General features: G+C 40.4%; 1 protein-coding gene across 1 annotated transcript; it reads left to right on the top strand.

Moving 5' to 3' along the window:
• Positions 1–4: 4 nt before the first annotated feature.
• On the top strand, positions 5–23,447 carry CCT6B (chaperonin containing TCP1 subunit 6B). The gene is given in 12 exon segments (XM_060082810.1): positions 5–209; positions 212–246; positions 1,825–1,885; positions 2,440–2,577; positions 5,706–5,881; positions 7,903–7,998; positions 13,206–13,365; positions 13,448–13,454; positions 19,240–19,373; positions 21,080–21,182; positions 22,530–22,602; positions 23,119–23,447. Coding segments are annotated over 12 exon segments (1,158 nt in total). The 5' UTR covers positions 5–107; the 3' UTR covers positions 23,192–23,447.
• The last annotated feature ends 814 nt before the right edge of the window (positions 23,448–24,261 follow it).

Here is a 24,261-nt window from a genome sequence, read left to right as displayed (position 1 = left end):
GCGGATTGGCTGAGGCTCAGGAGCGTGAGCCGTGGCGCCAGGATTTCCCTCAGAATAGCAGCTGAGGCTGCTTTACGAGGCGGGATTCCTCTTCCTACCGTCTGGCCATGGCTGCGAAAAAAGCCATAAACTCCAAGGCTGAGGTGGCGCGGGCCCAGGCGGCCTTGGCAGTCAATGTATGCGCCGCCCGAGGGCTGCAGGATGTGCTGCGCGGACCAACTTGTGTTCTAAGGGAGCCATGAAAATGTGAGACGGCGGTTAGGGCGTCGGGGTTTGTTGGGTGTCGGGGCGCGCTGTGAGGCAGACGTTCCACAAAGAGTTGGGAGCGATGTGGACGCACTTGTGGGCCTGCTTTCCCTCGCTCTCATTCCTGCCCTGAGCTCATTTCTAGCCTGGTGGGAGAGGAGGAGAAATGCTACCCGAAGAAAGGGCCCACTGTGACCCCCTCCCTGCCCCCCCCACTTCTTGTTAAGGTTCATATGCAAGTAGAAAGTCAGTTCATTTAGTGTCATATATGAAACATAAGCCGTCTAGCTCCCCTGCTGTTTAAGAGTTTGGGATTTGCTTGGCAGTGGGTTGTAGAGACGGCACGGGCTTTGGAACCTGGCAGGCTTGGGTTCAAATCCAAGGTCCGCTCTAGCTATGCGTCCCTAGGCAAGTTGAACGCTCTTTCAGCATATATTTACTTAGGACCATTATTTTCTTTAGAAGAGAGGGAAAGAGACTAGTGAGGGCAAAGAGGTGTTAAGAGGAGAGAGGTACGGTCTCAGAGGAATGAGCAAAGTAATTAATATTAACAGTAAAAGAGGGCGCTGAGTATGTACGAACTGGGATGCTGGGAACACAGAGATGACCAAGATACAGTTTCTGTTCTTAAGGAGTTCTGGTAGAGATGAATGTGCTAATTATATATATACCATTATACTGAGGAAAGGGACTAATAACTGATGGCAGAAGGGAGAAGGGAAAGCTTCTCAATAACGGGAGTTTTCATCAGTCTTGAAAAACGAATTAGAGTTCTCCAGGTGGAGAAGGGAGTAAAGGCCTTCTAGATAGGGTAACTTCAGGAACAGGAGAAGCTCAATGGTGTAAATCCAACAGAAACAAAAGCAAACATGCTGTAGTAAGGGAACCCCAAGGTTTGCCCACAAGATCTCATTTTGTAGAAGAGGTAGATTGGGAAAGGTCAACTATGTCATTGCTATATAGTTTGTATATTATCTTGAAGGTGATGGAGAACATGAAAATCATGGAAGGATTTTTGGTGAGGGAACTGACTGAAGCACATTGCCTTTTAGGAAGATCAATGCAGTGTGGAGGGTAAATTCAAATTCAGAGATATCAAGATGCTAAGTAGTCCAGACTAGAGAGGATGGTGACAGTGGAGATGGAGAGGAGCGGGTAGATTCAGGAGACATTTAGGCTGTAGAATTGACAGAACTTGATCTACTAAACGTGAGGGGGGAGGGAAAACATTCGCTGAGTGAATGAATGGTAACCTGTCACAAAAAAAGAAACCTGCAGAAAGTTCACCAATCTGTGGTTTGTAGACTTCCAAGTACTCTTCCAGGTACCAAGCCACTGTTCATAACTCATGGACTGCTCTTGTCCTTAAACTTGTAAATGTGCTGTTTGGAATGAAATCACCATAGCAGTCCATCTGGGGAGAAGTGATTCTGTGGTAGTTACTGTGGTATCCCCCATGGTGTAATGGAAGTTTTCCACACCCAGTTACTTATATTAAGGATAGTGGAGTGGCTAACACTGGGAGTGTCTTGTTTGGCTCTTGCTCTATGAAGTTTATAACCACTGTTTTCTGAACAGGCTTGTTTCTGGTGCAGAAGACATCAGACCCACCAAAGATGGCATTGTACTGCTCCGTGAGAGGGTGAGTTGATGTTCCTGACTTAATAAACCTTAATTAGCCTTAGCTGAGAACACAGTACAATTTGTATATCCTTAAAGCAAGGCCGTCAGCTAAATACTGCAGTCATGAGATATGCTTGTTGGATTAAAAAAAAAAGTCTATTGGCTGTTTTCAGATCTTTGTGTAGTGCAAATAATAGCTTAGGGATACTTCCAAATTAGTTACATCATTTAAAGGCAATGCGTTATGTTCTTTGTAATCACGGAAAAAAAATCCTTTGCAAGTTTAGTACGTACATGCATCTTCAAGATTGAAGGATTTAATCTTATTTTGGAAATGTCATTGCATTCGAAGCAGAGACTCTTTTATAAAATGTTCACACCTCATTAGTTCTCAGTTTTTAACTTTTCGTTTTGACATTTATTATGTATGATAATATAAAACTTGTGAACTTATAGAATGAAGCTTATTTCATTTCTTAATTTGACTGTTGACCCTTAGGTTATCTTGTTTTTGGTGGACTATTTCTTTATGTCATTCTCTCTCTTTTTTAATCTGTTGCTTGCTTTTTTTGGCAAATTCAACACCCAACAGCTTCCTTGATAGCTAAAGTAGCAACAGCCCAGGATGACATGACAGGAGATGGTACTACTTCAAATGTTCTAATTATCGGAGAGTTACTAAAGCAAGCTGATCTTTACATTTCTGAGGTATTAGAATTTCATGGAATTCACATTCATGTGGTACTTTATTTTGAATCAAAAGTTATTTATTTTTTGCTAGTAAAATGGTTTAATTTTAGAGGGCAAAAGTTAATTTTTATCAAGATATTTTTGGACAATTATAAATGGAAACAATAATTAAATTTTTAGTCAAAATAATGCCTTTTATTGAAATTATATACCTTTTTAAAAAATGAAATATTTGAGATATATATAAAAGTTAAAAAATTAGCCATGTACCCATGACTAATGGCCTAAGAAAGAAAACATCACTGAGAAAGTTGAGACCAAATTATGCACCTTTTAAAAAATAACTAGAGGAGAATTATTGAAGGTTTTCCACATTATGAATTTACCTACTTTTCTAGTTTTATTTCCCTTTATAAACAGTCTCCTCTAGCCAGACTCCTTCATTCACTGGCCTCTGAAATCATTACATACATTTCTACCTCCATGCCTTTGTTCAATTTGTATTGTTTTCTTTGCGTTACTTATGTCTTTTCTAATTAAGCAGTTGAATTTTTGCTCTTTCTAGGACCATTTTAGCAAAGCATAACCTGTCCTTTCAAAGTGCTAAAAGGATCACTTTGTGTTTCACTTAGTATTGGGATCTGTCTATTAATTCAGTACCTGCAACTTATCTCAAGATGCTTTTAGCTGTAAGCAGTAGAAACTTGACTAAAAGTCACTTAAACAATAAAAAAATTATCTCCCGTAACAGGAAATAGAGCAATAAAGCAGGCTTCTAGGGTTAGTTGATTAAAAAATTCATTCAGTCATCAAGTACCCAGATCCTTTCTGTCTCTTAGCTCTTCCACTTGTAATGCTGTTTCATCATGGGCTTATTCCCATCCTGGATGAAAGACTGCCAGAAGAGATCAGGGCTACCTGTTCTCCTTACTAACACTCAGCAGGAGAGGGCAAGAGAAAACCATTCACCCAGCCATAGAATAAAAGTCCTTCCTTTATATGATTGGGCCAACATTGGTCTTATGTCCATCCCAAACCAGTGACAGTTTTTCGGGAAATTGACCTAATCTAATTAGGATCCGCCCCTTGAGCTAGGGATAGGGTCAGCTTCCTCTGAAGCACTGAGGAAGAGAGATACCTAAACAAAATTAGGGTTGGGCTAGGAAGGAAGAAATTAGGGAAGGGGAGATGCTGACAGACATTGACATAGTTATGAAACTGTGTCAGTGCAGTGACAGAACTAGGCACAGGATGGGATAGAAACACTGAGGAGGGAGGGGTATCCTAAACTAGCCTGAGGTAGTCAGGAAGCACTTGCTGGAGGACATAGGCCTGGGCTGAATCTTTAGGATTAGAAGGAGTGAGCCTGATGAAAGAGTGAGGGGTGCGGAGAACGGCATTCCAGGCAGAAGGAACAACGTGAGCAAAGGCACAGAGAAAGGAAGCAAACTGGTGTGTGTGCAGAGCTACAAGCAGTCTGGTGTTGGTGGAGTTTAAAGTGATGCGGACAGTAGTGCATAGGCATGTAATATAGTAACCAAGGAGTCAAGACTGAAGGTTTTCCTAGTAGTCTTAGGTGAGAAGTTATGAGGTCCTAGGCTGAGGAAATGTTTTGAAGATGGTTAATAACACAGGCTCTGGCGTCAGGCCTTTTGGGTTTAAATCCTGGCTCTGGCTCTTACTAGCCTGGTGATCTAAGCCTTTAAGCCTAAGTTTCCTCTTCTGTGAAACAGGAATGATAAAAAACACCCACTTCATAGTGTTGAGAGGACTAAAATAATACACGTAAATCCCTTAGAATAGTGCCTGGCACAAATGCTCAATAAATGTCAACTTTTGAAAGTTATTATAGGACTGACATAAAGGAATGGAGGAAGGGAATAAATTAGAACTAGTTCCAGCTTTCAATAAGTTTATGTATTATTTTTCAGAATAAACAATAGCGTTTTTTAAAAAAAAATTTTGCTATAATGTCAGACCTACAGAAAAGTTGCAAGAATATTCCAAAGAATAACATTTCCCTCTCTTTCATGAAAAAAAAATATATGGAATGTGTATATATATAGTAATATACATATTTTTTTCTAATGGTATAAGAATAAGTTGCAGACATGATGATCTAAATATTTCAGTGTATGTTTCTTTTTTTTTTTTTTTCGCGGTACTCGGGCCTCTCACTGTTGTGGCCTCTCCCCACGTTGTGGAGCGCAGGCTCCGGATGCGCAGGCCCAGCGGCCGTGCCTCATGGGCCCAGCCGCTCGCAGCATGTGGGATCTTCCCAGACTGGGGAACGAACCCGTGTCCCCTGCATCGGTAGGCGGACTCCCAACCACTGCGCCACTAGGGAAGCCCCAGTGTATGTTTCTTAAACGAGGGAATTCTCATGTATAACCACAGTATAGTGATCAAAACAGGAAATTAATATTAACACATTGATAAGTACTTTTATCTAATTTGCAGGTTTTATTCAAATTTCATCATTTGTCCCATTCAGTTGTCATACCCCTTTAGCCTTCTTTAAGCTGGAATAGTTCCCGAGCCATCTTTTGTGTTTCATGACATTGCTGACATTGCTACCTTTAGAGAATAGGCTGTTTTTTTTTTTTTTTTTTTAAGAAAGTCCCTCAGTTTGGATTTGTCTGTTTCCTCATTATCAGACTCAGGTTATGAACCTTTGGCAGGAGTGCCATGGAAATGCTGAATTGGTCTTAATGCAGCATATCTGGAGGCACATGGTGTGTGCTTGTCCCGTTCTATGATGTTAACTTTGAACATTTGGTGAAGGTGCTGCCTATCTGTCATTTTTCTCCAAACAATGCTGGTTCTTTTCCTCTACATTACAGGGAGTCTTTTCTTCTGTGCTCATTCAGAAGAGCCTACACGACAGTGTGTTACAGTTTTTAGACATAAAAAGAACTTTTGTAGTTTTTTTGTACTGTTGTAAATTGTAAACAGTTTTTCTGTAAGTGTGAGATTGTTTGAAATATGAAGCGCTGAAAGGTTACAAATTACATACATACACTTATATTTAGTGGCATCGATATAGGTAATTAATTTTTTTGGACATACCTATTAGTAGGAAAGGATGGTTACTTTTACTTTGGATAACTTACTTTATAATTTATAGTTTTATGTTGATGTATTAGGGCCTGCACCCTAGAATAATAGCTGAAGGATTTGAAGTTGCAAAAATAAAGGCACTTGAAGTTTTGGAACAAGTTAAAATTAAAAAAGAGATGAAAAGAGAAATCCTCTTAGATGTGGCTAGAACATCTCTACAAACTAAAGTTCATCCCCAACTGGCTGATGTGTTAACAGAGGTATGTGGTTAAACTTTTGCAGAATGAGTACAGCCTAACACATGGTGGTATTTTTCTTTTTCCTATAAGATAATCAGCTAGCTATAGCATGTGGTTCTTTTGAACATACAACAAAATATAGAAGACAGACATTTATAGGCTTATTTACAGAGTAGATTTGATTGGTCAGGACAGTATGTGTAATTTTTCATAAGTGTCATATTAAGCCTTCTTTTTTTTTTTTTTTTTTTTTTTTGCGGTATGCGGGCCTCTCACTGCTGTGGCCTCCCCCGCCGCGGAGCACAGGCTCCGGACGCGCAGGCTCCGGACGCGCAGGCTCAGCGGCCATGGCTCACGGGCCCAGCCGCTCCGCGGCATATGGGATCCTCCCAGACCGGGGCACGAACCCGTATCCCCTGCATCGGCAGGCGGACTCTCAACCACTTGCGCCACCAGGGAGGCCCAAGCCTTCTTTTAAGTTAACTTGAAAGTTGGGAGGGACTTGGCTGCCTATGGATCACCCCCTGTGGAAGCTGTTGGTGTGATGCACACTGGTCTCCTAAACCTAGAGGTCCATATTTATTATGTGAGGTTGGGGATGTTGTTTTGGCAGTGTGCCTTGTAGTTAAGGTTACCACTTTAATGAGCATGATTGACCTGATAGATAATATTCACATCTGGGAAGTGTATACTTGTTTACTTCTAAAGGTAGAATATATATATAATATCAGTACAAAGTTGGGTATTTTGGGAAGGCTTTTATCAGGTAGCTGTAGTTTGATGATATCATCATTGTTCCTCAGCTTTGCATTTTTTGAAACTTGAGTATATTAGTTTATCAGGAATGATGAGTTCATAACAACCAAATTCACAAGACATTGACATAGAAATCAGAATTCTGTCTTACTAATTTACCTTGAGAAATATAAATACTGAAACACCTGAGTTGTTTCTGGTCAATTCTTACCAATAGGAGAACCTACTTGGGAAATCAGATTAAGATTAAGAAATTAAGACATTTTCTTGCTGAGCAGTCTAAATAAAGACTCTGCTGTGTTTTCTGATGTTAAAGTACATATATCACGTGGCCCAGAATCTTCAGGCTATCTGATTAGGGCCTCCATTCTCTTCTGGAGTTATAAAAACACTAATACTCTCATTTTCCAATGGTTTGTCATTATTCCCCATTAGTCATCAAAACCAAAAATCATGTTACCTCAGTAAACTTTTCTAAGATATAGGTTTTTTTTTTCTTTTATTTTATTTGAGGATGCTTATACTGTAGCATTTAATTTCTGTAGTCAGTTATTTTCATATTACTTTCTGAGCTAAGCAATAGGCTGTGTGGTGCTGTGCTTCTCAAATTGCATATCCCTGGGGATATTTGGCAGAATAAATGAGACATGTCTTTCTGGAGTGTCAATTTTACTTTACGATGGAGGAAAAACATTATTTTCACATTAAAACAAACATATATAACTAACAGAACACTGTAAATCAACTGTACCCCAATGAAAATTAAAAAACAACAGAAAACAAACATGTATATATTATGGCATGATGTGGAAAAGTTTCATGGTAAAACATAAGACTTAAAAATTTCATGTTAGAGCCAGCAAATTTGAACTCTTTCCTTAGATTTCATTTCCTTCTTTTCCATTAAGGTGTCCTTTGGTGGAGAAGCTTGAGTAGTGTTTGTATAGTAGGCTTGGCAGTTAAAGAGACTTGATTTCTAGTCCTGACTCTGCTACTACCTGTTAGACCTTGTTTTAAGACCATAACTTCTTAAAGTCTTACCTTAGTTTCCTTCTCTGTAAAATAAAGGGTTTGGACCTGATAATCTCTGAAGTCCCTGTAGGCTCTAAAGTATCCATTGGCACTGGTTATCATTCGTATCCATGCCAAAGTGACACTTTCTGATGTTGCCCTGTGTTTTGGAGCCTGAAACACTTCATCTGCTTTGTCTGGTGATAGATTAGTAGGGCCAGTGGTTTCTTTTAGTAGACCAAATAATTTACTTTTCTCATTCATTTCTCTTCCGGCCTGTGGTGGATTCTGTTTTGGCTATTAGAAGACCAGGTTATCCTATTGATCTCTTCATGGTAGAAATCATGGAGATGAAGCATAAATCAGAAACAAAGTAAATGATATAAACTTTAACAGTGCATAGATTCTAGAATACTTGGTTATCTTCAGATATTCTTTCATTGACTTCATTAGTTACTTCTATTCATCATCAATCTATTCATTCAGCATATATTAATTGGATACTTACCAGGAGCCATTCACTGTTTAGGTGCTAGGAATGAAGAGTAAACAAAACAGAATTTCTTTTTTTAAGAATCTTACATTTCTAGTTGAAAGAGATGGTGGACAAATAATGCTAACTAAGTGCTGTGAAGAGGCTAGAGCAGCTGTATATGTGAGCATGTGCGTGATTTTAGGGTAGCAAGGGAAGATCATTGTGATGAGAAAGTAAACTAGAGAGCTAAAGGGGTCTCTAGTGCTAGCCATGTGCATATCTGGAAGAAGAGTGTTCTAAGCAGAGGGAATAACAGTGGAAGAAGCCCCGAGGCAGAAGTGTGCTGGGGTGTTCCAGTGTGCCTGGAGCAGAGGAAGAGGAAAAAGTAGTAGAAGGTGAGGTCAGAGAGGTGAGACAGTTATAACCTTGTCTGAGTATGTGTGTACTCAGAGGGAGCAGCACCTTGCTGACTTTGGACTTAACTTGTTTTAAACATTCTATTATGGAAAACCCTAAACATACGTAAGAGTAGAACAGAATAGTGAATGAACTCCCACGTATCTGTCACTCATCTTTATCAATTTTTAGTATACGGCCAGTCTTATATCCCCCGTATATACTCCTCTTTCCTTCCCCCTGCCCAAACCTGGATTATTTTGAAGCCAATTCAGATGTTATATTTCATCTGTAAATACTTTATTTATTTTTAATATATGTGTGTGTATGTGTAGGTGTCTTTACTTATTTATAGAAGTTCCATTTGGTTCGTTCTTACATCTGCCTTGTCACTTTTTATGGTTTCCTGTTCCCTGCAGATCTTTTCAAACTTACCTTTCATTTCTTTAAACATATAGTTCAGTTTGATAATTACAATATTTAAAGTTTTGTCTTGTCTACTTCTGGTGTATATTTTATTTATTTATATTTAAAATTAATTAATTTATTTTTGGTTGTGTTGGATCTTTGTTGCTGCGTGCAGGCTTTCTCTAGTTGTGGCGAACGGGGGCTACTCTTCATTGCGGTGCGTGGGCTTCTCATTGTGGTAGTGGCTTCTCTTGTTGTGGAGCATGGGCTCTAGGCATGCGGGCTTCAGTTGTTGTGGCACACGGGTTCAGTAGTTGTGGCTCACAGGCTCTAGAGCACAGGCTCAGTAGTTGGGGCACACGGGCTTAGTTGCTCCGCGGCATGTGGGATCTTCCCGGACCAGGGCTCGAACCCCTGTCTCCTGCATTGTCAGGAGGATTCCTAACCACTGAGCCACCAGGGAAGCCCCACCCAGGGACGACTTTAACCTAAATCCACAGCTTGAGGTTTTTTTTGAATAACCAGTTGTGAATTCTAACTGCAAGTCCATGTGAGGGCTGCTGGTTTGTACCCTGAGTATGTAGCCTTTGAGGTTCTAGTTTAATGTGAAGGGGGTCTTACTGTTATACTCTCTACTTTGGATGAGCCTTGAGCTTTTTAAATTCTGTCCCCCTCTCATTATGAGGTCAAAATTCAGATTTTCCTGAATTGTCAGATGACTTTAGGGTGAGTGGTTGCAGTTATCTACTTACCTCTTGGAGTTCCTGTTTTGTTTTCAGTTTTGAAAAGAAAACTTTTGTAGCTCTTTACTCTTTTATGGCTCTGCAGAGTTTTTAAGGTTTTTTTTGTTTTGTTTTTAATCCAGCATTTTTAGTTGCTTTTGGTAGTAGGGTTGGTCCAGTTTACCTTACCATTGCTGAGGGCAACAAGTACTTGGTTTATATTTCAGAAGGATCTCCGTGGTTGTTGTGTGGGGAGTACAGTGTGGAACAGGGTGGGAGGTGCAAGGGCAGACGCAGAAGACCGGTTAGGAATCTGTTGTAATATAGGTGAGAAAAGAAAAAAAGATTTGGATCAGGGTATACTTAGAAAGAAGGAGCAGTAGGATTTGTTGATGTTCCACATAGAATGTGACAGAAACAGGATTCAAGGATGTCTCTTGGGTTTTTGCGTGAGCAGCTGGAAAAGCAGAGATGCCATTTCTTGGGATGGAGAAGACTGGGAAGAGCAGGTTTGGGGAAATAAATCAAGAGTTTAGCTTGGGGAGAAAAAGAGGAAATTCTCTTCCAAGGAGGAGCCTTTCAGCAGTGGACCTGAAGAGGCTACTGCCAGCAAGAGCAGCAGCTCCAAGAAAAAGAAAAAACTCCGAAAGCTATCCCAGGAAAATTAGAATGGACATTTCCCTAGTAGGGCATAACTTACAGAGATATTTCCCAATCCATCCCCTATAGCCCAATAAAAATAAAAACAAATTCATGAGTCAAAAAAAAAAAAGAGTTTAGCTTGGGGAATGTTATGTTTTTGATGCCTATTAGATGTCCATGTGGAGATGTTGCGTAAGAATTTAGAGAGAGGTGTCAGGAGTTCAGGATCGAGGTCTGGACTGGAAATATTTATTTGGGAGTCATCAGTGTGTAGATGACTTAAAGCTATGAGAGTTTTTAATTTATTAAAAAAAATTTTTGCTGCACCGTGCAACATATGGGATCTTATAGTTCCCTGACCAAGGATTGAACCCATGCCCTCTGCACTGGGAGCACAGAGTCTTAACCACTGGATTTCCAGGAAAGTCCCTATGAGAGTTAATAAGATCATCTGGGAAGTGATATAGATAGAGACAAGTGGAAGTTTAAAGACTGAGCCCTGAAAACTCCAATGTTTAGAAATTGAGAGGATAGGGAGGACTGAGCAGAGAAGACTGAAAAGGGGTGGTCAGTGAGATAGGAGGAAAGCCAAAGGAGAATAGTGTCCCAGAAGGTAAGAGAAGAAAGTGTTTCAAGAAGGAGAGAATAATCTGCTATGTCATATGCGGTTGACATTTTGATGAGCAAGTTGTGAACTGAGAAGTGACCATTAGATTTGGAGAACGTTTAGTTTTTTGGTGGCTTTAATGAAAGTTGATTCAATAAAGGGGTGAGTGTGAAAGTCAGATTGAAGGTGGGCTCAAGAGAGAATGGTTAGGGAAGAAGTGAGGATGCAAATGTAGACAACTCAGAGGAGTTTAGCTCTAAAGGGGAGCAGATAAGTGGGGCAGTAGCTGGAAGGGAATATGGGAATGGGGTTGAAGGAGAATTTTTTGTTTTAAAGATGGGAATTACTATGTCAAGTTTGTTCCCTGATGAGGATGCTCCTGTAGGCAGGAACAGTTGATGTGAGGGAAGAGGGGACCGTTGCAGGAGCAGAGAGGGGAGATGGGATACAGTACACAAGCAGAGACGTTAACCTTAGCGAGGAGCATGGGCAGTTCATTCCTAGTCATAGGAGGTTCAGGTTCAAGTGCAGGTGGATTGGTAGAGGTAGTGATGGGACAATGTTTTTATTTGCTCAAAGAAGCAAGATCATTTGCTGAGCGTGAGAAGAAGGGGAAGAGTGAAGGAGACTGGAAGAGTGAAGAATATTGAACATATAGTTTGTTTTCTTCTTCCTAAATAAAGTATCTTCACATTCAGTTAGGAGTTGGAGTAATCTAGGTAGATGAAAATTTTGAAAAATTCCCTATAATTACGCTTAACTATTTTAAAAATTATTTCTTTACATGAATGGGTAACAAATATTGGTTATAAAAGATTCATAAGTAGAAATGCATTTCCTAATTGGGTATAAATGAATTTTTAAAAGTTATAAAAATATTTTCTCTTGAAAGATCACTTGGAAAATAGGAAAAAAAAAAAACCCTCCCCAATTATCTCTATTCCTACCACCCAAGCATAACTACTCTGTTTTCTTCCATTTTTCCTTTTCAATGCCAAGGTGCTTTTTAAAAATAATTAATTAATTAATTTTTGGTTGCGTTGGGTCTTCATTGCTGTGTGCAGGATTGCTCTAGTTGCAGTGAGTACTCTTCGTTGCAGTGGGTGGGCTTCTCATTGCGGTGGCTTCTCTTGTTGCGGAGCACAGGCTCTAGGTGTGCAAGCTTCAGTAGTTGTGGCATGCAGGCTCAGTAGTTGTGGCACACAGGCTTAGTTGCTCCATGGCATGTGGGATCTTCCTGGGCCAGGGATCAAACCCATGTTCCCTGCATTGGCAGGCATACTCTTTTTTTTTTTTTTTTTTGCGGTACGAGGGCCTCCCACTGTCGCGGCCCCTCCCACTGCGGAGCACAGGCTGCGGACGCGCAGGCTCAGTGGCCATGGCTCACGGGCCCAGCCGCTCTGCGGCATGTGGGATCTTCCTGGACCAGGTCACGAACCCGTGTCCCCTGCATCGGCAGGCGAACTCTCAACCACTGCGCCACCGTGGAAGCCCCTGGCAGGCATACTCTTAACCACTGTGCCACCAGGGAAGTCCCCCAAGGTGCTTATTTTTTAAAAGAATAGTTATAATCGTGCTTTATATGTAATTTGTTATTCTCTGCTTATTAGCTACCCCTGTAAATATTTTTCCATGTTATTACATGGTTTTCATGACTAACACATAGTTGAGTCATTATCTGCTGAGCAATGCCCTATTGTTGGACATTTAGGTTAACAATTTTTAGTTGTTCCGTGTAATTATTTTGAACAGATGTTCCTAAGAAACTCATTGTGTGCCTACCTTTCATTACCTGATCAGCTGTGTCACATGTTTGAGCCACATAATTTAAAGAATAATTCTGGGTCGACTTTTCATTGTGACTTCACAGTCACACTGTGTTAAAATAGGTTCTCTTTCCTAATTTTACTAATTATGTGTTAGGCTTAAAGTTGGTATAAGGAAACAGTGTTTAACAACTGCCCTGGCAGATATGTTACAACTTTAAGAGTATAGTTTTAATTTTATACCAAATTTTAGAGTGTATATTCAAAGTACGAAACATTACATATTTTTAATAGGTTGATCAGAGGATTAGTTTTGGATCATGGTGCCCGTCATCTAGATATGAAGAAGTGAGTACAAGAAGCATTTATCCTTACTTGTAATGTATCATTAGAATATGAAAAAACGTACGTATGTCAGTTATTCTTTGTATCCTTTGAAATTGTTTTTTTCTAAAAGTGTTTTTTAATCCCTTTCTTACCTCCCAAATGTTTAGTATAAACTCTTTCTACCTTTCCCTCTTCCCCAACCTTGCCTTTACTCGCTTGTTTTTATTAATCTTTTAGAGAGGTGAGCTCTGGTTTCTTTTATAAGACTGCAGAAGAGAAAGAGAAATTGGTAAAAGCTGAAAGAAAATTTATTGAAGATAGAGTACAAAAAATAATAGACCTGAAAGACAAAGTCTGTGCTCAGTCCAATAAAGGATTTGTTGTCATTAATCAAAAGGTGAGACAGAAAGTTTAGATTTTCACTGTTCGTAAATGTTCTTCAGTGTTTTGCCAAGTGTGGTTTGTGGACCCCATTTCAGGGGGCCGGTGAGGTCAAAACTATTTTCGTAATATTAATAATAATGCCTTTACATTGCGTTGACATCTGCAATGCTGATGCAAAAGCAATGATAGGTAAAACTGCTGGCACCTTAGTACAAATCAAAGAAGTAGCACCAAACTGTGCTAGTCATCGTATTCTTTATTGCCACATCACCCTGCACACAAAAAGGGCAGTTTCATTTAAAAATGTCTTGATGAAGTGGCAAAACTTAATAATTTTATTACATTTTGATCCTTAAATTTGCATCCTTTGTTTATTTTTTAAATTGAAGGATAGTTGGTTTACAATATTGTGTTAGTTTCAGGTGAAGTGATTTTTGCAGATTATACTCCATTATAGTTTACTACAAGATAGTGGGTATAATTCCCTGTGCTATACAGTATATCCTTTTTGCTTATCTATTTTATATGTAGTAGTTTATATCTGTCAATCCCATACCCCTAATTTGTCCCTCCCCACCTTCCCTTTTCCCTTTGGTAACCACAAGTTTGTTTTCTATATCTGTGAGTCTGTTCCTGTTTTGCATATACATTCATTTGTATAATTTTTTAGATTCTACAATATAAGTGATATCATACAGTATTTGTCTTTCTCTGACTTATTTCACTAAGCATAATATTCTCTAGGTTCATCCATGTTGCTGCAAATGGCAGTATTTCATTTTTTTATGGCTGAGTAATATTCCATTGTATACATATACCACATCTTCTTTATCCATTCATCTGTTTATGGGCACTTGGGTTGCTTCCATGTCTTGGCTATTGTAAATAGTGTTGCTGTGAACATTGGGTGCATGTATCTTTTCGACTTAGTGTTTTTGTTTTTTCCGGGAATATACCCAGAAATGGATGCATCCTTTTATAATTCTGTGTCACAAAGTGTGAAGTATACACAAAATACTTCTGCCACATTTCAAAATAAGGGTCTTGAACGAAAGCTCTTATGTAATTGAGTTGCAAGCTAAAGTAGCCACTTTTTTCATGGAATGCCATTTTTACTTGAAAGAATGACTGACAGAATAGTTATTTAGACATAGGTATTTGGTAGGTTTTTCTCAGAAATGAATGAAACAGTCCTGTCACTTTAAGGAAACAACAGGCAGTATGTGTTGGCAATGATAATATTTGAGCTTTCAAACAAAAATTAGAATTTTGGAAAACTTGTATCTGCCACTATGGGCTTGACAGCTTTCCAGTACTTAAAAGACTTTTCTGATAATATTAGTGATGATTAGCAAACGTGATATATTTTTTAAACTATTTATTTATTTTATTTACTTGGTTGTGCCGGGTCTTAGTTGCATCAGGCAGGCTTCTTAGTTGTGACATGCAGTCTCCTTAGTTGTGGCATGCACAGCTTATATTTTGGATTGTGAAGTTTTCTCTTTTGGAATATATATATATATTTTAAATTTTATTTATTTGTTTATTTATGGCTGTGTTGGGTCTTCGTTTCTGTGCGTGGGCTTTCTCTAGTTGTGGCGAGCGGGGGCCACTCTTCATTGTGGTGCGCGGGCCTCTCACTGTCGTGGCCTCTCTTGTTGTGGAGCACAAGCTCCAGATGCGCAGGCTCAGTAGTTGTGGCTCATGGGCCTAGTTGCTCCGCGGCACGTGGGATCTTCCCAGACCAGGGCTCGAACCCGTGTCCCCTGCATTGGCAGGCAGATTCTCAGCCACTGCACCACCAGGCAAGCCCTGGAATATTCTTAATAGTATGCTGCCTTTTTAATTAACTTCTGTGTATTAAATGAAAAACCCTTAATACTGTAGTATCATTTTTCATTTTTAGAAATTTATTTTTAAAGCCATGAAAAAGCTTTTACAGCTTAGAACCCATTCCATTTCCTCGCTGCAGTGTAATTTTAAGAAAGATTGGAGAAGAATATTAGCATTTATTATTTAATGATAATTTAAACCTCCAACCTCCTTCTAAAAGGAGTTAGGGTAGATAATTCAATAAAAACACACATGTTTGGGGTGGAGTCAAGTTGGCGGTGGGGGAGGACGCGGAGTTCGTGTCTCCCCACAACTAGGGTGCCTCCCGGACGCTGGTGGGGGACCTTGATGCTCAAGGAGACAGGAGGAACCCCTGAGCGACCGGGTAGAATGAAGGGGGAGTGAGGGGGGAGGATAAGTGGAGGCTGGACAGGACCAACGCATCTGAGGGGCGGCTGGGAGGAGGGAGGGGTTCCCACATCTGGAGGGACCCTCTGGGGCTCAGAGGGTCAGGGGGGAGTGCAGCTAGTGTCTCCCCTGCCCAATTGGGCCCGGGAAGCCTGCTGGGCTCCTGGGCCTGGTCCTCTGTTCTCCAGGGATCCCTCCAGCCTCGTGGGTCCTAGAGGCATAGAAGGGAGGGAGGAGAGGGGAAGAGGAGGAGAGGTGGATGGGGGTGGGGACCATCCGAGGCCAGAGGATCCAGTGCCGTGGGTGTTCCCCCTGCCCAGTTGGCCCTGGTAAACCTGTCGGCCTTCCTGGTCTGGTCCCCTGCCGTCTGGGGTCCCCTCCGGCCGTGTGGATCCCAGGGGCATAGGATGGAGGGAGGGGGAAGAAGAAGAGAGGCCAACGGGGAGGGGCCCTCCGGGATCAGATGATCGGGGGGAATGTGCTAGTGTTGCCCCTGCCCACTTGAGCCCAGTAAGCCTGCTGGTGTCCTGGACCTGGTCCTCCACCCTCCAGGGCCAGAGGCACTCCTGGGCCCCTCCTGCTGCAGCCCCTCCTGCTGCACTGAGCCTAACACCCCCCCCACCTCCCACCCCCTCGCCAGGGCCTTTTCCCCACCCTGTGGGTCCTAAGCATAAGCCCCGCCTGCTACCTAAACCACGCCCCTGCCTAAGCCCCACCACCCCACAGCCAAGGCCTTTTCCAACTTTTTTTTCTTTGTCTCTTTTTTTTTTTTACTATTTTGGTTCTGTTTTACCTTCCATTGTTGTTTCATCTATATTTTTATTTTTTATTCTTTCTAACATGCCTGTTAGTTTTCTAATCTAATTTTATACTCTTTGTTATTGTTCTGCTCCTTTTTTTCTTTTTTCTTTCTTTTTTTTTTTTTCTTAGCTGCCCCACACAGCAGGATATTGGTTCACGAGCCGGGGGTTGGGCCAGAGCTTCTGCGGTGAGAGCTCTGAGTCCGGACCACTGGGCTAACAGAAAACCTCAGACCCCAGGGAATATTCATCAGCGTGAGGTCTCCCAGAGGTCCTCATCTCGGCACCAAGACCCAGCTCTACCCAACAGCCTACAAACTCCAGTGCTGGAAGCCTCAGGCCAAACAACCAGTAAAACAGGAACACAATCCCACCCATCAAAAAAAAAAAAAGTGAGACGACAAGAAAATATGTCACAGATGTAGGAGCGAGGTAAAAACCTACAAGACCAAGCAAATGAAGAGGAAATAGGCAACCTACCTGAAAAAGACTTCAGAGTAAGGATAGTAAAGATGATCCAGAATCTTGGAAATAGAATGGAGGCACGGATTGAGAAAATATAAGAAATGTTTAACAAAGATCTAGAAGAACTAAAGAACAAAGAAACAGAGATGAACAACACAATAACTGAAATGAAAAATACACTAGAAGGAATAACAGAATAACTGGGCAGAAGAACGAATAAGTGAACTGGAAGACAGAATGGTGGAAATAACTGCCAAGGAGCAGAATAAAGAAAAAAGAATGAAAAGAATTGAGGACAATCTCAGAGACCTCTGGGATAACACTAAACGCACCAACATTGGAATTATAGGGGTCCCAGAAGAAGAAGAGAAAAAGAAAGGGTCTGAGAAAATATTTGAAGAGATCATAGTGGAAAACTTCCCAAACATGGGAATGGAAATAGTCACCCAAGTCCAGGAATTGCAGAGTCCCATACAGGATAAACCCTAGGAGAAACACACCAGACATGTATTAATCAAACTAAGAAAAATTAAATTCAAAGAAAAAATATTAAAAGCAGCAAGGGAAAAGCAAAATATAACGTACAAAGGAATCCCCATGAGGTTATCGGCTGATTTTTCAGCAGAAACTCTGTAGGCCAGAAGGGAGTGGCAGGATATACTTAAAGTAATGGAAGAGAAAAAGCTACAGCCAAGATTACCCTACCCAGCAAGGATCTCATTCAGATTCTACGGAGAAATCAAAAGCTTTTCAGACAATCAAAAGCTAAGAGAATTCAGCACCACCAAACCAGCTTTACAACAAATGCTGAAGGAACTTCTCTAGGCCGGAAACACAAGAGAAGAAAAAGACCCACAAAAACAAACCCAAAACAATTAAGAAAATGGTAATAGGAACACACATATTGATAATAACCTTGAATGTAAATGGATTAAATGCTGCAACCAAAAGACACAGACTGGCTGAATGGATACAAAAACAAGACCCATATATATGCTGTCTACAGGAGACCCACTTCAGACCTAGGGACACATACAGACTGAAAGTGAAGGGTTGGGAAAAGATATTCCATGCAAATGGAAATCAGAGGAAAGCTGGAGTAGCAATACTCGTATCAGATAAAATAGACTTTAAAATAAAGTCTATTACAAGAGATAAAGAAGGACACTACACAGTGATCAAGGGATCAGTCCAAGAAGGAGATATAAGAATTATAAATATTTATGCACCCAACATAGGAGCACCTCAATACATAAGGCAAATGCTAACAACCATAAAAGGGGAAATTGACAGTAACACAATAATAGTAGGGGACTTTTAACACCCTACTTACACCAATGGACAGATCATCCAAACAGAAAATAAGTAAGGAAACACAAGCTTTAAGTGACACAATAGACCAGATAGATTTAATTAATATTTATAGGACATTCCAGCCAAAAGTGGCAGAATACACTTTCTTCTCAAGTGCACATGGAACATTCTCCAGGATAACATCTTGAGTCATAAATCAGGCCTCAGAAAGTTTAAGAAAATTGAAATCATACCAAGCATCTTTTCTGACCACAATGCTATGAGATTGGAAATCAATTACAGGGAAAAAAAACTGTAAAAAACCACAAATACATGGAGGCTAAACAGTGTACTACTAAATAACCAAGAAATCACTGAAGAAATCAAAGAAGAATTAGAAAAATACATAGAAATAAATGAAAACGAAAACACGACGACCCAAAACCTATGGGATGCAGCAAGAGCAGTTCTAAGAGGGAAGTTTATGGCAGTTCAATCTCACCTCAAGAAACAAGAAAAATGTCAAACAATCTAACCTTATACCTAAAGCAACTAGAGAAAGAAGAACAAAGAAAACCCAAAGTCAGGGCTTCCCTGGTGGCACAGTGGTTAAAAATCCACCTGCCAATGCAGGGGACACAGATTCGAGCTCTGGTCTGGGAAGATCCCACATGCTGCAGAGCAACTAATAAGCCCGTCCACCACAACTATTGAGCCTGCACTCAGAGCCTCTGAGCCACAGCTACTGAGACTGCATGCCACAACTGCTGAAGCCCGCATGCCTAGAGCCCGTGCTCTGCAAAAAGACAAGTCACTGCAATGAGAAGCCTGTACACCGCAACAAAGAGTAGCCCCTGCTTGCTGCAAATAGAGAAAGCCTGAGCACAGCAATGAAGACCCAGTGCAGCCATAAATAAATAAATGAATAAGCAAACAACCAAAAAATAAATAAATTTTTTAAAAAAGAAAAAACCCAAAGTCAGTAGAAGGAAAGAAATCATAAAGATCAGAACGTGAATAGCTAGTTGCTTTTTTCTCTGTTTCTTCTGTGTGGTGTGTCTTGCCAATCATTTTTTTCCCTCCAATAGGTTGTGTGGTTCCAGGAGCGGGTGCAGTTGAAGTGGCAATAGCTGAAGCTCCAGTTACATACAAGCACAGTATAAAAGGAAGAGCTCTTCTTGGAGTCCAAGCTTTTGCTGATGCTTTACTCATTATCCCTAAGGTAGAACTATCCTAATGGCCAAAGAACAAAGGTGTCTAATTAATTTTAAATTGCCCATATTATGTATAACAGTAGAGTAGAAAGAGGTATTTTTATTTCCCTACACAGTTTTGTTTAAGATATTATATAGCTAAAGCAGGGAAGTTTTTAGGATAACAGCTCTGAATTCATGTAGGAGTTTCATGAAATGGCTAAATTACCACTTTGCTTCCATCTCTGAGCTCCAAAAGTTGAAGTAACTCCAAAAATTTCCTTCAAAAATGGTTCATGATTAATCATAATGAAGAAGTGTAGAATGTAAAATTTAATTAGATTTTGAGTAGACCTTTATTTTGTTGGTGGTATCCAAAGTATTAGCACTTTAAATTATGGGAAGTGAGAACTTCAGGCTTGCATTTGTCATTGTCACTATAATTCCTAGAAAAGGAGAGAAACCAGTTTTTTTCCATGTATCAACATAAGGACAGAGAACTACCATTTTTTTCCTTTGCCTTAATCTGACTGTGAACTACTTGGAAACACAGAGAACTCTTTCAAATATACTATTACCATGAATTAAAACATTACTAACAATGCTAGCAAAGTCTCTGATAATTGCTTTAAAATTATTAATAATTTGTTGAATCTTTGTGAATTAGATAGCCATTTTTTTCTTCCCCTGAAGAGGCAAAGTCAGTAACAATCCTATAGTTGACACATATTGGTAAATCTGGTAGACATTTGGTGGTAACTTTTCACTCATCGGCTGTTGGTTTAGGACCACTTGGAAATAAACCTCGCTTGGAGTGCAGGTATCTCCATCCCTGTTGCCACAGGTCATAACTCTCCTCATGTGAATGAGGGGCACAGATATAATGCAGATAAGCAGGTTTAGCAAGTGCCCAGGAAAAACCAGAAAACATGTGGCTAGAGGGACCAAGCAAACAAGAATACCATTCTACTTCCTTCCATTTAAAATAAAATCTTTTGCAAGGAGGTGTTACTGGAGAGGAACCCCTTTGGGGACCCTTGTCCAACACTTGGACATGAATTGTCCAAGGAGACACACATACTGATAAAGCAAAAGACGTGGGCGCTCGAGCAGAGAACAGCAGGTAAGGGAACCCAGGAGAGCTGCTCTGCTTCGTGGCTTGCCGTCTCAGGTTTTGTGGTGCTGACGTTGGTTTCCAGGTTGTCTCTGGCCAATCATCTTGCTTGTGCCGTATTTGGCCCGACTCAGGGCCCTTCCTGGTGGGTGTGTACTTCTCTCAGTCAAGATGGATTCCAGCATGAGGATTTCTGGGAGGTTGTCAGGACATATTATGGGCTGGTGTCTCCTCCCTCTTTTTGGCCCCTCCCAAATTCTTCTGGTTGGTTTTGGAGGCACCCTGTCAGTTCCGTGAGACAACTTATGCAAACGGTGGTTTCAGTCCACGGTTCCCTGACAGGGAAATTAATGTAGAAGGGTGGGGTGGGGAAACTCTCATTAGTCTTCGTTAGAATTTACTGTGATGTACATAGGGAAAATGTTTAAGTATAAAAGTTACTAGGTACATGAAATAATTTGATTTAGATTAAGAATGGAATTCTTCAAAAGGAGATGATTACTATATTATGGATGTGTTTTCACAAGACTGGAGAGCAGTGCCTTATTTTTTATATCTGATATTCAAATATATATGAAGGAATTCCATACATATATTTATGATTATTTTTTATTCCTAAAGGTTCTTGCTCAGAATTCTGGTTATGACCTGCAGGAAACACTAGTAAAAGTTCAGGTTGAGCATTCAGAATCAAAACAACCTGTTGGCATAGATTTGAATACAGGTAAGAAAGTAAAGAAAAATCAGCTGCTTAATAAAAAAAAGAGGTTATACTGCAGTGACCCAGAACTTAAGTAAGGGGGTGGAGGTTTGGATGACTTTTATGTTTAAATTTTGGGTGCCTTTGTTTTACTTTTGAGCTTCTTAAAAGCAAATATTCATTCACTTAAGAAATAGTTATTGAGTGCTTGTTATTTGACTCGGGATTCACACAGAACAAAACAAAGACCCTTCCCTTGTGAGTTTATGTTGTAGCAGGGAAAGATAGGCAGTAAATAATAGCCTGAATAAATAAGTTCCTTTAACATTTTTAAAGGTAATAAATTCTGTGAAAAAAATAAAGGAACAGTGTAAGGATGATTGTGAATGCTAGCACAGGAGTGTGGGGAGGGGGTTTCAATGGGAAGAGGGTGGTCAGGATAGGCCTCACTGAGAATATCTGTTGAACAAAATCAAAGAAAGTTAGGAAGTTCCACATGGGAACTAGGGAAAGAATGTCCTAGGCAGAGGGAACAGCTAGTGGAAAAGCCACTGTGTGGTGTTTTTGAGGAGGAGGGAGATGAGAGAGGTAATAGAAGGTCAGATCATGCGAGGGCGTGTGGGCCAGTGTATAGAGTTTGACTTTTTCTGTGGTGGAATAGGGAGCAATTTTGAACAGAGGTGTGACATGGTCTAAATATATTTAGAAGGATCACTCTTGCTACTCTGGAGAGGAGTCAACTGAACAACTGGAAGGAATTGCCATTGGAATTGCCATTAACTGCATTGGAGAAGACTGTGGGTAGAGCATGTTGTGGTGGCCGGAGGTCAGCATTGAGTTTTGGCAAAGTTAAGTTCGAAGTATCTGGAGACTTTAAAATAGACAGTTGGATGTACAAGTCTGAAGCTCAGGAAAGTGGTCCGGCTTGGAGATAAAAACTTGAGAATCGTCAGAGTGTATATGCTTTAAATCTAGAAGATTGGATGAGATCATCTAGGGAGTGAGCGTAGAGAGAGAAGAATGAGGACTGAGCCTTTGGGTACTCTAACGTTAAGAGCTCAGGAGGAAGAGGAAGAACCAGCAAAGTAGACAGAAAAGAAGCCACTAGTGCAAAAGAAAAAAACCAGGCAAGTGTGATGTCCTGGAAGACAAGTGAAGAAAGAGCAGTTGGGAGGGTGTGATCAGCTGTGTTAGTTCAGTGCTGCTGATAGATGAGGTCTGAGAATTGACCTTCGGATTTGACACCGTGGAGATCATTGATGACCTTGATAATAATTTCGGTGATATACTAAATATTGTTAGAATATACAGCCAATATTAACAGAATATATCAAGATTGTAGTGTTGAAATAGTCTGTTTTTCCTTTGCAGGTGAGTCAATGGTAGCAGCAGATGCAGGAGTTTGGGATAATTATTGTGTGAAAAAGCAACTTCTTCACTCTTGGTAAGTTTGTATTAATAAAAAGAGGAAGACTTTTAAGGACATAATTGATAACATTAAGATTTTTCTCTTACTTTTGCCTCCTACAGTGGAAAATGGCTAAGTGTATGAAAAGGCATGGTATCCAGTTATTAAGACTAGCTTCTGTCATTTTACAGTCCCTTTTAGATTTTAGTTCTATCAGTGTAAGTTATGGGAAATGTTAATCTTACTGTTTATTTGAGGGAGAAGAGAAAGAAGGACATTTACTGAAATAGTACCACATGCATAGTGGAAGAAGATCAAATGATGTGCTAAAAATGAGCTCAGTTTTGCTGGAATATAAAATTAGGTTTCTACTTTATCAGCAAATGAGCTGAAATTATAATGCAAGGGGTGATGTTTGTATTTATAATAGCTTTGTCTTATCTCACACCAACATCATTGCAGAACAAAGTGTCATTAGTAGCTGAAGATTTCTGGGGGGGAAGATAAGAGTGGATTGGTAAGCTTTACTCACCCTGTCATCTTTTCCCTCAGCACAGTGATTGCCACCAACATTCTCCTGGTTGATGAAATTATGCGAGCTGGTATGTCTTCTCTCAAAGGGTGATTGAGTTCAAAACCAACTCTTCTAGAAGCTGAGACTTAGCACATCTTACATCCAACACCATTATAGAGCCTGAGCCATTCTTAGTTTTTACACAGTAAATGCAGTTTATATTTGGTGGTCTTATAAGTCTCAGAGGTATTTCATCGAGGTACAAAGAACACAAGAAAAAAAAAAAAAGAACACAAGAAATACTTTCACAGTAAATAATATTAATGCAAATATTTTTCCCTCAAAGTTCTAACTCCCTACCCTTTATTGTATGTGTGATATTATGATATAATAAGAAATATATATTTGGCCTATTTTATTTTATTATTTTTGGCTGCGTTTGGTCTTTGTTACTGCTCGCGCACTTTCTCTAGTTGCGGCAAGTGGGGACTACTCTTCGTTGCGGTGCACAGACTTCTCATTGTGGTGGCTTCTCATTGTGCAGCATGGGCTCTAGGGCACACGGGCTTCAGTAGTTATGGTGCGTGGGCTCAGTAGTTGTGACACATGGGCTCAGTTGCTCTACGGCATGGGGGATGTTCCTGGACCAGGGATCGAATCTGTGTCCCCTGCACTGGCAGGTGGACTCTTAACCTCTGTGCTGCTAGGGAAGTCCTATATTTGGTCTTTATCCCCAGTTCCTGGCACAAGATCTGCTAAAACCTTTGTAATTTCCTGAGCAATAAGGGTGACAGGAACATTTTTTATTATAATATTTAGTCTTGGTCCCTGGTTCCTGACATAAGATCTTTTAAGACCCTTGAAATCTCTGGAATTAATGAGTGTCTTTTTGTATGCTAATGAGGTAACTCTTGGTGGGCCGCTAGATAGCTTCAGGTTGGGGGCTAGTCTCCAGAGGAACCAACCATGTGATTAGAGGGTTAGAACTTTAAGGCTCCCCGCCCTGGGAAGGAAGGAAAAGGGGATGGAGACTGAGTTACTAATCAGTTATACCTACATGATGAAGCCTCCATAAAAAAATCCCTAAACTATGGGGTTTGGAGAGCCTCCAGGTTGGTGAACATATCCATGTGCCAGGAGGGTGGTGGACTCCAACTCCATGGAGATCGAAACTCCTATAC

Source organism: Mesoplodon densirostris, chromosome 18 (genome assembly GCF_025265405.1).
Source record: "Mesoplodon densirostris isolate mMesDen1 chromosome 18, mMesDen1 primary haplotype, whole genome shotgun sequence".
Taxonomy (NCBI): Eukaryota; Metazoa; Chordata; class Mammalia; order Artiodactyla; family Ziphiidae; genus Mesoplodon; species Mesoplodon densirostris.
The sequence above is the reverse complement of the archived record's forward strand: the minus strand, read 5'-3'. Positions and strand labels throughout refer to the sequence as shown.